This window comes from Corvus cornix, chromosome Z (genome assembly GCF_000738735.6).
Source record: "Corvus cornix cornix isolate S_Up_H32 chromosome Z, ASM73873v5, whole genome shotgun sequence".
Taxonomy (NCBI): Eukaryota; Metazoa; Chordata; class Aves; order Passeriformes; family Corvidae; genus Corvus; species Corvus cornix.
In genome coordinates, this window is record NC_046357.1 from 35,284,826 (window position 1) to 35,299,944 (window position 15,119).

The 15,119-nt window shown below is 38.8% G+C and overlaps 1 protein-coding gene across 2 annotated transcripts in view; it reads left to right on the plus strand.

The window, feature by feature from the left end:
* Nucleotides 1–2,283: 2,283 nt before the first annotated feature.
* Nucleotides 2,284–15,119, plus strand: part of LOC104692024 (contactin-associated protein-like 4) — a 216,740-nt gene continuing 203,904 nt past the window's right edge. For both annotated transcript variants that reach the window (XM_010403748.2, XM_010403749.2), the window contains exon 1: nt 2,284–2,633. In XM_010403748.2, coding sequence (XP_010402050.1) covers nt 2,537–2,633 — 97 coding nt within the window. In that variant the 5' untranslated portion in view covers nt 2,284–2,536. The remainder of the gene's footprint in view (nt 2,634–15,119) is intronic.

Genomic DNA, 15,119 nt, shown 5'->3' on the forward strand with positions numbered 1-15,119 from the left:
TACATATTTTGGCATACGATTTTATTCTAAGACTGGCGTTTTCATAATTATAAGAGTACATTATACCCATGTGTATATTTGCATGCAATTCAGTCAAAAAAAAAAGAGCGCAAAATCCGATGACCTTTGTCGGTTAGATGTTCCTTTTTGGTGACTCTAAGCTATTTTATAAGACAAATATTTACCCACAATGGCATTGGCCTTTTTACTGAATTTGCATTACATTACCAGAATAATAATTCTTCCTGATTCAAAGCCCCGGGGATCTTAGAGCTAATCCTAAAGAACATCATTACATTGAAAGTCCTTGCCAAGATTTTATGAGAAATCTGTCCTATTTTTAAGCATGAAATTTTGTCTAGCTGCAGAGTCAAGGACCATCTCATGGGATATTCTTTAGAGATGGGATGCAGCACAAGGAACATTTTTATGCTCATATTAATTTAGTTAGAAGGATAATATTAACTCAAGGAACTATATAGCAAAGAAATCCAGCTTCTGGACAAGTGACTCTATAGTTGCACTAAACTTGGGAAACAGAATTTAGAATTTAAAGGATGATTTAGGAGAGCTAGAAGGCAGGTTATGATTCACATAATATTTAATACAGTTCCTCCATGCATTTTCATTCAAATAAAAGTTGACATGGAGAAGTGGAAGACCAGCTGCATAACAGATTATTAACTTCACTTGAAGCTTTCTACTTAATATAGCAATTTAGAAATAGGCTTTTTTTTCTTAATCATGCTGATTTGCTATTTTTAAAAGAATGTAACAAAAACCTGCATTAATCACCTTTCAATTTTTTTTATTTTTAGTTGTTTTGGCTGAGCTGAAATACATATTGTAACACCTAACATAGTCTAGCTTAGGTAGCATGAAACCAGAACACATTTTACTCTTACTTCTGTAGATGAATAAGAGCATCCTTCGAGGGCTGAAGAAGTTGATTTAAATAAGCAACAAAAGTTCAGAAGCTTTGGGAGCTTAATTCACATTTCATCTCTATCCCACAGTTATTCTTGAAACCAAACAGTTCTACATGGCAATTTGCAGAAAATTCTATAGTCTCTTGCAACATGCAAGAGGGACACTCGGCAACATTCTACCTAGTGTCTAACCCACAGACACCAGTATCACTTTGGATGGAAGATCCCTTTGGTATATAGCAGCTGCTAGATAGTTCACATGAAGTAGGAAGACAAAGTTTGGACCACTGGCCTGAATATACAAATGCCAAGTCTGCTTTTTATACACCTCGCACTCACAAGGCACATCATTTTGTTGTGTGTTGTCGCAGTAATTTCTGCCAAAACAAAACAAAACAGTTCATACAGTGTAAGCACTGCAGAAGCAGCAGTGATGGAGCCATCAATGTGGTCCTTTAACACAGCTTTTACCCTCAATGTCATGAGTTTGCTAACAGGCAGTTAAATTTCTCACACTTCAGAAATAATGTCTCTAGAGTTAGCATACAGTAATTCAGCCTCTTTTGCAAAAAAACTACAAAGCAACAAACAAAAAACTCAAACCAAACTCCAAACCAAAACCACACACTTTTAGGATATAGTTTAAATATAATGAGTTAAAATTCCTCTGAAGGTCTTTCCCAAATGAAACTGTTTACCAAGCACAAGCAATAGGACAGTTTAAACAGAGCTTGCCCTTTGTGAAAGTATAGAAAGCAAAATGCTTTACGTGGTATTTGGGAAAGCCAGGTGCAATGATATGTTTATATTCTGTTTAGGAGTTTACCCTCAGGAGTAGAGAATGTAATTCTTTAATGCCAGTATTAATAGCGATAAAGCCCTCCAGGGACAGTGGTGGTGCCTTTTTCTGAGGGGCAGTCAATCATTCAGTTCAGCGCTCACTTCTCAGCTACAGGCAGGCTGCTCATTTTACTCGCCGGCTTAGCTTCAGCTTCTCTACTACAGGCAAAACGCTTTCCTTCATGAGAGCAGAACTTGCAACGCTTTTGCAGCTGAGAGAGTAAAAAAAAAAAAAAAAAAAAAAAAAAAAAAAGGAAGAAGAAATACCACGCTGTGGAAGGCTGGGCAGCACGCAGAGCCGGCGGTGCCCACGCCAGGCGCAGGAGGCGCGGGCAGGGCAGGGCAGGGCAGAGCGCGGCCGGCGGCGCTCGCTCCCGCCTTGGCCGCACCGCCCATTGTCTGTCGCCGGCGGGGCCCGCGGTTCCCGCCTGCCGCCGCCAGGGGTGTCCAGCGCCGCGCCGGGCGCGCTGCCGGGGAGCAGGTGCGGAGGGAGCCGGGCAGCGCAGCCTTGAGTGCTTCTGTGGCGGCGAGGGAGGGGGGGGGGAGATCCTTGCTCCTGCTCTTCAGGGATTGCTGCTGCGAGAGGGAGAAGCAGATCCGGAGGTGTGCGTGCATGTGCCAGGAGATGCGGAGCGCGTTTGGCTGAGGTGTCTGGCCCCTGGGAAGCACTGCGAGAAGACGCAGAGAGAGGCAGTGGGAAGAGGCAGGAGCAGAACTGAAGTACAGAGCAGCTGTTTCCGAATACTCTGGTTCTTTTGGGTGCCTCAATGAATGTGAACATGGATTCTGTCACTGAAATCTTCTTGAAGCTGCTCTTTCTCCTGTCTGTTCATCACTGGCACATGGCAGTGGTGGGGAATAAATGTAAGTATTCCATATGATTTAAAACTCAATCCAGAGTGTGTTGAAAACTTCTGGGATATTTTATTTGCTTTTAGAATAAATATAATTTTTGAGACAAATATTTATGCTTTGAAATCGTGACAGCAAGCTGCTAGTCTGAAAATTTTCTAAAATCCTTCTATAGATTCTTGTCACCCATCTATGTACAGAATGTTGTTTATAAAGCTTACTGTATAAGAGTATATGAAAGCAGCATTTTGCTAAGGGATGCATGTTCAGCTGTATTTTCATTTTTGTTTTCTCCTTTTAAGTGCAGCATTTTCCAAGGAATTGTGTCTTGCATGGAAATTACTGGCAGACTTCTATTGTGCAATGTTTCTATCATGTAGTGGGTTTTAGCATTTGAAAATTTGGAAAGCCTAGTATCTGCATATCCTGGATTAAGCTGGCACTCAACTTTAATGGCAATCACAGTGCAGTTCAAAAGCAGTAGAAATGTAACAAGGAAAATGTGGATAGCAAGACTTTATGGTCTCTTCATTGATTGCTTAGGGAGTATTGTTCATGCATGACTACAGAAGAGAATGATAACAGTTCCAATAGAAAGTTTTTTTTTTAAATGAGTTAGCTAGTAGGGTGGTATCACAAAATAAAGACTGTGATTACAGTTTTAAAGACAATCTGATCTCTAGGAGGCAAATCATATATATGTATGTAGAGAGATAAATATAAACACATGCACACACATATATATACGTATCTGAAAATCTGTTTTCAGAGTTAGGTTGACTATCTTTAAATTAAAAAATAAAAAGAAAAACTTATTAAGAAACTAATTTTCAGGGCATTTATAATTCAGTAATAGAAGAGAGTTATTCTTGTTCCATTTGATTCAGCTTCAACAAGCTGAAGGATTTCATTTTGTGTTCTGTGGTAGTGCAATAGCCTAAATGCCAGATGCTCATAACCTGAACTGAACATATTTTCTCCCCTTCTTGTTAAGGCACTGGTTGTGCATCACAGGAGTGGGAAGGGCAGAAGTAATGCTTCTGTGGGAAGAAAGTGCATGCCAAAGCAAGGAGGAATGTTCAGGAATAACCTTACAGCCCAGTGGCAGGGGACAGCTCCCTGGAAATATTTAAGCAATGGCAGAGAAGTTTGAAGTGCTCAATGGATCTACAGCCTAGGGTTTTGCATATGGATACTTTGTAAACTAAACATGCTCCCATGAGCCAGACATTCACATTGCAGCACCAAAATGATCTTGTGCTGTCATTCAGTAATGATATCTCATTTGATACTTAAGTGCATAGTGTAGCCCTAAACATGAATACTAAGTTCCTCTTGTTAAACACCCTGCTGCAATCCAGTCACAGCTTTAATTCTCTTCATCATTCTGCATTGTACAGTTTATGAATACATCCATTTTCACAAGACCATGATAATTGAATTGCACATTAATAGCATTTGGCACTATGCACAAAACGAAATCAGTTGCTTACAGGGAGGCATATTAAAACCATTGCAAAAAGACTTGCATCACACAGCAAAGCAGTAAAGCACTAGAGGTCACTCTTACAATTTAGGAAGAAAGGTTTGAGGAAGAGGCTCAAGCTTCTTTCGAATACAGGGTTCTGAAGGATAAAACAAATCAAGTATGAAATACATTTACTACTGGCTTTCTCACATACATCTCAAAAACAGGGCAAAATAGATTACAGTGTCAAATGATTGAATTGCTTGAACAGATTTTTTCACATATGTGCTACTATTTATTATTGTAAAATATTTTTATTTAGGAGTAAGTCCTAACTACTATGTCAAAACACTCATCTGAATTGAAAGTACAAGAACTCTGCCCATGCTACAAGCAAGGGAACTTATTGTGGGAAGAATAAATTAAATTATTTAAATTAAGCAATAAACAATAACCTGTAGAGAGAACTTGGCCAGCCTAATGCATATTGTTAATTTTCAATATCTAATCTGGAAAAAAAAAAATCCCTTTATATATTGTTTTGGAAGTGAAAATTTCTGTAGGAGACTTTGTTTTAGAAGTGACAGTTTATGTCTGAAGTATTATGGTATGACTTTTGTTAGTGTGTTACAATTCATAAAATCACCTTAGGAGAAAGGGTTTTTCATGATTACTGATTATGATAGATCCGTGCAGGAGCCTTTATTTACCTACTTTAACTTATTTTACTCCTTTCTTCTTGTGATGTTAACCAGGAATTGAAATCCTTTTCAGTAGGTGCTTGTACTATTGGTGTTAATGCATTTAAACACATTTACGAAACCAAGTAAAGTTTGGTTTTCTTGAATGAATTTTGATGGCTAGATTTTCCAGTTGGCTGCCAATCATCAAAGAGAATAGGATGGGTTTTTAATTTTTCTTCTATATTAATATATTTTTCTTGCTTTAATTTTATGGTTCTTTCTGTAATAATGGATCCCGAATACCCAAGTTTTGCTTTGTCCTTAAGGCCAGCGGCCAGTAAGAAAGGACAAAAGTAAAGACCTTTAAAATTCATCTTGAAGTGTCATTGGTAATATTACTGAGTCAGTTGTCCAAAGAAAATTTCTTGGATGAAAAATTGATGTGTTCAAAATTACTTCCGGTCTTAAAGAAATCACAATATTCCTCTTTTGAGTAAAATGATTTTGAAGTTCTGAGGTGGTCTGGAGCTAACAGACCCTGTCATCTAAAATATGAAATTTTATTTCTAGGATCTTATTTTGTAGTTTGTTTGTTTCCCCTGAAAATTAACACTGATACTTCCAACCAACAGAAGTAATAATTGCTGCTGAAAATTCAAATATTTTAAAAAGTTCTGTAGTAGTGCTGCTTAGAGCTTTCCTATGCTTTGTTTCTCCCAAAGAATTGCACTTCCAATGTGTTGCAGTGGGGATACTGCAACATGCATATATCACACCAGGAGTCCCGTGGAAAGGAAATATATATGGACAGACAGATTCTTGATAGCTGTTTCAGAGGTGTTTATTTCTCCAGCCGCATGGCTGGAGCTCTGCCAAGGAACTGTTACAGTCACGGGACCAAGGGTCCTTCTGCCCGCGCAGGGGAACACAAAACAACCCATGGGAACGAGGCTGAGCAGGGGCAGGGAAACCCCGTGTCTGTGCCCTCAGGGCCCCTCTCCCAGGGCTACATGGCAGGGGAGGGACCCCAACACCTCACCCGTTTTATTTTAATAAAAGGAGAATGAAAACAACTGGATAAACATAACAAGAACAGTTTCAAAACAAAACAAGCCACCCTTCTGAGTCTTTAAATGTCCAATCAGATTCTGTGGAACATCTTAGGGCTGACAGAAGGGAGACAGAACTCTCTGAGCATGCTTTGTGGGGAAACTGAGGCAGGAGAGGGTTTAACTTCTTCCCTCCCCCTTTTCATCCCCCACTCGGCATTGGAAAGGGATGTTTGGGGAAACAGCTGGCAAAAGCATGGTTCTGTGAGGGAAACCATGGATGAAAAAACGGATTAGGAATACACGGGGGGTAATAGGACATAGGGTAAAAGGGAAAGGTGGGATCAGGAAAGGGAGACTGTAGGGGGGGCCTATGATGGAGATACTGTCTAACATGACTACGATTTTTAGCATATATACTGCCTTTTACAGAAACACCATCAGGCCCAGTGACCTGCGATGCTTGTAACCCTTTTCTCCCTAGTACAATTTTGAATTGCACCACCTCTCCATCTCCCAAGCTTGGGATGCATTTTTCAGGGTTATTCTTTTTAATAGCAGTTCTATGCACGAATATGTCTTGCTGGTTGTCACACCTTGTTATAAAACCATAATTTTGCTTAACATTATACCATTTTACTATCCCTAAGGTCTTAGTTACTATGATCTTTTCCTTTTTCCGAGTGGCTGCTATTTTCTGTCTCGCTGCGTCTTTGCTCTCTCCTTTGGTCGCTCCCGTGTTGGAATTGTCGGGGCTGCTCGTGCCTGCGCGCTCTTCCCGGGGTCGCGTTCGGGGCCGCGCGGGCCGGGCCGGGCCGCGCCGCTCAGTTCTCCGTGCGTCGCCTCCTCTGGTCGCAGCTTCGCTGCCGCTGCCGGGCGCTGCACCCACGTCTCCGCCGGGTCCCCGAGCAACGACTCCCCCGTGCCCTGCTCCAGCACACGTCTCGGCTGGGCGCTGCTCCGTTCTACCGCCACTGCCGCCCGCCGCCGCCCGCACGCCGCCCCTCTCGGTCGGGCGTTCACGGGGCTCGCTCCACCACGCGCTGCGTGGGGCCGTGCGGGCACCGCCGGGTCCCGCTGCTCCTCGCTCCGCCACTGACACTGCGGCTCGCGTGGCTCCGCCCGCGCGCGGGAACTGCCTCGCTGCTGCTCACAGAGCACTCGGTGCACGTGGCCTGGGCCGCACGGTCCCTGCGCCAGGCTTCCCTTCGCCAGGACACAGCTGACATTGCTCAACAGTCTCGGTAATTAAATAATAGTCACGAAAATATTCTTCCATCGGCATATATTTTGACTCCAATATTAACTGTGTCCAAACGGTTTTCCAAAAGCCCTTGGTAAGAATTAAATCCCAAGAAACATAGAAAAAGTTCTTAAACAACCATGCCAGGAAGTGTTTCAGTTCTTTTTGAGCTTGAATCAAGCTAAAATTTACAAATCGTTGTTCAAGAATCATTTTAAGTTTAAGATAAATGTCCATATGCGGCTCTGAGAGCCAAGAGTCTTCCCACGGTTCCTCCATAGTTTAGATATGGAATAGCAAAGCAAAACCAAGAAGAGGAATCCAAAGTTTCCAGGGTTTACTCACACAAATCAGTCGCTTAGGGATCGGGGATCATTCTGCCCTCAATTTTCCACCATTATGTTGCAGTGGGGATACTGCAACATGCATATATCACACCAGGAGTCCCGTGGAAAGGAAATATATATGGACAGGCAGATTCTTGATAGCTGTTTCAGAGGTGTTTATTTCTCCAGCCGCATGGCCGGAGTTCTGCTGAGGAACTGTTACAGTCATGGGACCCGAGGGTCCTTCTGCCCGCGCAGGGAACACAAACCAACCAATGGGGAACGAGGCTGAGCAGGGGCAGGGAAACCCCGTGTCTGTGCCCTCAGGGCCCCTCTCCCAGGGCTACATGGCAGGGGAGGGACTCCAACACCAATGTAGTTGAAAGAAGTTTGAAATGCACAGACTTAGTAAGTGATTGTATAAGGTCAAGTGTGAGTTTTAAATGAAAGATTAAAGCAAGTACCGCTGTAAGTTTTTTGCACTGGAGCTATGAGACATTTTTATTTTATTGGTAACTGTCTCTACTGTTGTAAATCAGCAAGTCTCTAAATCGTCCCTTGAGAACCTGCCAGAAATTGGTACTCCCAATAGGTGCAGTGTTTTTTTTTTAAACTCTCTGAAACTGAAGTGTTACAGAAAACATAATTAAACCCTTTATACGCATCAAGTCAGCTGTGACTCAAATTATTAAGGGTAATTTTTACAGTGAATGGAAATAAAGAGGAATTGGGGAGTTTCCATGCAAATTCTCACTTCTGTATACCTACTTCTCTGTGTTAAAGCTCCCCATTTTTACAGAAGCTTTTACAAATTCAGATTTTCATATATGTACTATGATGATCACAATTTCTATAAATGCATAAATATTGTTATTATTATTATTACCACTTCTAATAATACTGTGATTGCTGTTGATTTTATTTTATATATCAGGAATTTCTTGTTAATGCTAGATTAGACAACCTCTCTAAAGCTGACAGAAAACGACTTTTAATGAAGCTGAAGTTTTCAAATAGAGGACTAAGTGAATGCATACCTTGATTATACCATCAGATGCAAGTCATTGTACAAGTATTATCCCCAGGGAAGGGATTACTTGCTACAAGGAAAACATTGTGTGTTAATTTTGAACTTAATATCATTCTGATGTTAATCACTGGTACCAAACAGTTCTGTAGAATAACTGACAATTTTATGGAATCACATTAAAAATATACTAAAGTCCTGTTTATCAAAACAAATTTATTTTAAAATACAATTCTTTTACTGTTAGTTTGTGGTTGATGTGAACTGGAGGGGAGGAGAAAGTAGTTACTTCCTTAATTTTCTTTTAGTCTCATTAATATTTATTTTCTGTTTATTATAATCTATCTCTTCTATGAGAGAGCAATAGAGACCTCATCAGAGATCAGGCCATCTCTGGGCAATTATTTCCATGAATAAAACATTATAGACATCTCTGGTATATTTGGCATGTTGTTTGTACAGTAACATCAAAAACTTGTATCAACATCAAATCTAAACTAATATCAGAAGAAAAATCTATGGAATTTTTTTTTCAGACTTTAAAGGCTTAGAATTCACGGAAAAGCCTCAGCCTGATTACACTGAGTATAATAAACAATTCACATCCCATTGCTCTAGGCTTTAAAATTCTCATGAATACACTTGTCCCTGAGCCCAGTCAGCAGGATGGATGGAGCAAACTTGGTCATGATTGGAGGAGTCTTGATTGGAGGAAAGTGAGAGACAAGTAATGACATTCTCAAAGTATGATAGAATCAACCAGAAGAAGAAAATGCACTAGGTTCTATGTTATTATGTCATAAGTAGTAGTAATAACATTTTCTGTGTAGGTTGGGATATACTGTATTTTGATTAGATGTCAGTCAGGAGTTCCAAAGGAAGCATTAACTTCTTCCTGTCTTCATAAATATTCAGTCACGGCCATTCTGCTTGCTTTCTTTCTTACATAAGAGGACGTAAGCGTACATCTATATTCATCCACAAGAAAGACAACTTTTGACTAAGATGGTTTGCCAAAGTCCCGCAAAATAAAATGTGCTTCTGTCATTGTATGTGAGTACAAAGCTCAAGTTTAATATTCTTTCTGGACATTTCTCTGGTACCTTAGAAAAAATCCACAAACCAATATTTTGTCATATATTTGTAGGACTGTGGTGTTTTAACCCCAGCCAGCAACCATGCCCAACACAGCCACTCTGTGATTCCCCTACCAGCAGGTAAAGTTGAGGAAAGGTAAAAGATAGAAAACTTGTGGACGGAAAAGAGTTGAACTTGATGGTCCTTGTAGGTCCCTTCCAACTCAGAATGTTCTGGAATTCTGTAGTTCTGTGCATAGAAAAAGCAAAAGTCACATACATAAGCAAAGTAAAACAAGGAATGCTTTCACCACTTCCCGTGGGCACGCAGGTGTTCAGCCATCTCCAGGAGATCAGGGCCCCATCACACGTAACAGTGACTTGGGAAGACAAATGCCATCACTCCAAATGTCCCCCCCTTCCTCCACCTTCACCCAGTTTATTTATATGCTGAGCATGATCGCATATGGTCTGGCATATCCCTTTGTTCAGTTGGGGTCACCTGTCCTGGCTGTGTCTCCTCCCAACCTCCCCTGCACCCCTAGTGTCCTCACCAGCATGGCACTGTGAAAAGCAGAAAAGGCCTTGGCCCTGTGCAAGCCCTGCTCAGCAACAACAAAAACATCTCTGTGTTATCAACCCTGTGTTCAGCACAAATCCAGAACACAGACCCATACGAGGCATTGTGGTGAAAATTAACTCTACCCCAGCCAAAACCAGCACAATATCTAATATATTTGCCAATATTCTGTCTACTGATTCATCTTCTGAAAGAACTTCAACCATCTGACTTTGTAACAAGTTTTGATGAGAAAAAATAGGCCATATATGCCCCCCCCCCCATCCCTTCTCGATCCTGCTAACTCCACACTCCAAACAAGCAAATCAAAGAACAATCAAATAGTCAAGAAACATTAAATCTTTCAAATACTTCTTTTATTTCTCCCCCAGGTAAACCTGTGCATTGGTGCTTCTTGTAAATCTGAGATCTGAGAGTTGTAGATCTTGTAGATCTTGTAGATATGAGAGTTTAGTGTGCTGTATCACACTGAACTTGAACTGCTTCTCAGTACTTTTAATGTTTAATGTTAGTTGCTCTCAACTAACAAGGTGATAACAGAGGCAGGAGCTGTGAGTGCCATGACTAATTCAAAGGGCTTTTCTTCATAGAACACTCCAGGCAATTTTTTAAAAATTGTAAAGAAATAACAAGTACTAAAATAATCATGTCTATGTCTGTCACTGACTCCAGAAGCACATACTATCTTTATTTAAGATGTTTCTGCAGTGAAAAGTTAAAATTTGCTTTTCTCTCAGAGCTTTCAGTTGTTTTATGAAGAGGGATGGAAAGGCCAAAACAATAGTGGTAACATTGATCTTGACAAGTTTCTGTACAATTGCTTGTATTTTGCACTGTTAATTGTTTTGGTAAATTGATATGGTAGTTCTTGAATATAAAATTTCTTTGTAACTTATAACTTGTTTTGGCAGTCAGGGCCTATGTATGACTTCTAGATTAAAAATTGAGGAAGAGATGTCCTTCTCAGTATACTAGTATATATTAGATAAATATCATTATAACAAGAGCTGTCTTTCTTAATGTGAGAAATAACGTAAAACATATATGAGAAACAGCATGCTGTCAAGATGAAAATGTTTTGCTCTATTTGTTTGTAAAAAATGATGCAGCTTTAGCGGTAGGGTTTAACCAACTGTGGTTTACTGAAATTTTACCTCTGCAATGTTTTATATCTTATGTATTTTATCATTCTTACTTATATGTCATGTGTTTTTGTTTTATATATGTGCGAGTGTACCATTACAGGCTAATGTTATACTCTATAGAATACTCTGTAGGTCATCTGTTACCAGTTGAAGTCTAGGCCAGTAACTTCGAGTTAAACCTGTAAAACACAGTGGAGGGTTGGTGTCCAACTACTTTGGTTTTCAGAAGAAGGTTTTAAGTGTTTACTACAAATTGGTACACTATTTTTTAGTAAACAAAACATTGTGTGGACTTGGAGGTAAAAACTATGCTGTCTTTAATCTACTTAATGAGAATTTTCAGTGCAATAATTTGAAAAGTGATTGAAATCCTGGAAACTTCATTTTAAGTAGATTAAAACTAGGAACAACAGAATTATTATTTAAATATCATACTCACTTAATAAACAAGCGAAGAAAACTGCCTCAAGGGTTTTAAATCTCAAAGGATAGAGAAAAAATATGGTTAGAAAATCTATCCAGCTGGGTAGTGGGTCTAATAACTTTTTATTAAGTAGATATTATTATGTAGTTGTGCTCAAGAATAAGTTATTCCTTGTTCCTTGCTGTTAGAGCGCCTGTTTATTTCTATAAAATTATTTTAGCAATTAAAATATTTACATATTTTAGGGTCTTGAGGGAAAAGTAGATTAGAAACAGCATGTTGGAATAATTGAATTTATTTTTATTACTTAATATCATTCTTTTTTCAGCCAATAGCTGAAGAAGATCTTGCACTTTTTCAGGTGTTTCTCTGTCCACTTCTAAATCTAAGTAGAAAGTGTTTTTCAAAGCCTTAGTTGTTTCTAAAAATAAGATTTTATAAATTATTTTTTCTGATTATGTTTAATACTTGTTGCAAGAAATCCCCATCTGTATTTGCTTGACCTGTTCAGTTATTGTGAAAGAATACCTTTAAAGAAAACTCTAAAGAACAAAAGAAAAGTCTCACAAAATATTGGTTAAACAGGATACAAAAATATTATTACTCAGGTGCCATATAACCTAACAAACCTCACCAGGAGAGAAAACAGAATACATTGTAATTAAAGAAGGCCTGGAGCAGAGTTTCTGAACAAGACAACAAGAATAAAACCTTTTGAGGGGAACATGCACTATAAGAGTGATGCTCTAGACAATCCAAGTTGCATGCAGGGAGCCCGAAACACTGGTTTAATTCACCTGCAGCATTCTGCTGTGTCCCAAGTTATATTAGACTGGATATGCTCAACATGGTTATTCTATAATTATCTGAAAATTTTGAGGGGAGGGGTAAAGTAGTTTTATTCAGGATTACTAATTATGGTAGAGGTCAGATGATGTTTACTGCTATGGAGTGCTAATAAGAAAATACCAATTTTAAGCTGAAAGACATCTGGAATTAGAAATAAAATTATAGAGGAGCAGGAGAAGGGAGATTTTCATTGTTTCATTTATTTGCAAATATGACTTACTGTTGAGATACATGACTAGCTTCTGTCTTCTGCAGAGACAGGAAAATTGGGATTTATCTGGCTGAAATTAAAAATCTGGAACTTCGATATTTGCATCTCAGCTAGCTAAGTTCCTTTTTCGTCATATGAAAGAAAAAATTGTATATGATATGAAGAAGTCGTGACGAAGATGGAAGGAAGAAGTCATATGCAAAGGCGATTTGCAGTATAAAGATGCCATTTGTCTCACTACTGACTATGACTGAGTCTAAGTAACTAGGTCATCTGTACACTTCGTAGACATCTACATGAGATGGGTTCCAGTTCCATCAAAATATCCTACTGAAAATAAGTGTTAGAAAAAGTGTACCAAGCTGTATTGATTATCTTGTACAATAATCACCAGCTATACCTGGTGACTCATTCATATTTGCTGTTAAGATTCCCTGAGTCTCCCTCTTCTGTGTTTGCTAACACGGGTTCTCCTTGGTTGTCCGGGGGTTAAAGCTAGTCCTAGACAAAATAGAGGGACTTAGTGGAGAGCTGGAAATATCCTACTAGTGAGACTGTCTTTCATTCCTGAAAGTGTGAAATAAAGAGATATTGTGACCATACACAGTGTTCTGGTAAAGGGAAATCTCATTAAATTAAATAAGCTGAAGCTGACTTTTCTATCCACCTGAGACAGTCTGATCTTTCCACCCCTTTGATAAACCATGACTAAAGCTCCATTTTAACCCCAGTCTTGTGAAAAACTGTAGGGGTTTTTTGTTTTTTTTTTTTCTTCTAAAGAAAGCATAGAGTGAAAGACTCTATTATGAAAAAAAAAAATACTAGAACCCTACAGCATTTCTTTTCATAAAACAAATACAAGTATCCTGGTACTTTCACGGTTACTTAAAGCCTTTCTACCATCCAGCATCTAGTGATGACTATAGACTGACTGTTACTCAGATCAGGAAGCTTTTTAAGCTTCAGGCCAGCAAACTATGTCTCTCACTGTAATTTCCAGTTGGTGACAGGATGCCTATCTGCTAAGCAGCAATCTAGTTTGCAATAGTTTTTTAATCTTGGTGAGATTTACTTACCCTTCTTTTTCTAGAAGAATAAGCAATCTTTAGTAACTGGGTTTTTATTTTGTTTTTTTTTGGCAGGGGTGGGAGGGTGTTTGTTTGTTTTTGTTTTAATTAAAAATAGTACTGAATCTCGTTGTCTTTATTCTTTATAACTAAAGCTCACAGGGAAATCAGTGGGAGCTTTGCCTAAATAAATATTGAATAAAAGCTTTAGAAAGAATGAGCTGAATATTCATTCAACAGTGATATGCTGCATAGTTTGAATATAACTGGTCTCTTTTATTTCCTTCCTAAGTACTAGTCCTTTCATTATGCCTTGTTTGGAGGACTCAGATACACAACTGTATAACAAACAAGAATTACTCATTTGTCCCACTTGACAAAAAATAAATATGAGAAGAAAAAGACATTTTGAATTTTAGCTAGTTCCTGTGGTTAGGGAATTTCTATGCCTGTAGCAAAAAACTACTGCTGTTTTTCTGAGCCAATGGTAACTCTTTTTAAAAAACTATCAAGATGATTGATTTTAATTTTCAAGGGTGAAATAGCCCTTAAAACTAAATTCTTTCAGGACTATCTGGATGCAGTGGAGCTCACTGGCAGTTGCTGAGCTCTGCCCTCCAATTGATAAAGTGTTTTGGAGAAAACTCTTAGTTTTATCAGCCTGAGTGTGAAATTTTTAGGGCCGTTTTTCAGTTGTACCGTGCCAGCAGGCTCTGGAGCATCACCATACCCTTCAGAGATTACATTTCTGTCCTCAAGCAAAGTCTTTCTCAGAGACTACTTTTCAAGAGAGTAGACATGTCCTCCAGTAATTAAGACTGAATGAACCAACCTCTTGGAGAAAGGAGGGATTATCATAAAACTTGTTTGCAAATACTAACCCATAATTTTATTCCTAACATACTTGCTCTTACATAAAACATATTTGTAAACATATATGTATGTTTTTCTTTCCCTGCAAAACAGGAGAAACAGATCCATGGTACTTTGTAATCTCATTTTCTAATGCACTTTTGGAAGATCTAGATAACAGTGGTTAGTCTAGCACAAGAGAAGACTGTGATAGGGTTTTTCTCAGGGCACAGTTCTGTAAAAATGTTATTTAGACTTCAAGTAAAATAAAATACAGGAGGAATTCAGTGATAGAACAATCAGCTACAAAACCTTTGTTAAATTTTGATAGACCAACTGTTACTGTAAGAGACTATCAATGTTCTTTTATATCTGGGTGAAATTTGCATTGTATAAAAATAATTATGTATAAAACTCTGCGATGTCCTAGACACAGATGACAGATGAAATGAAAGGTAACTGTAGCATTTTCCTGAAGAATCCTTTCAGTTATGATAG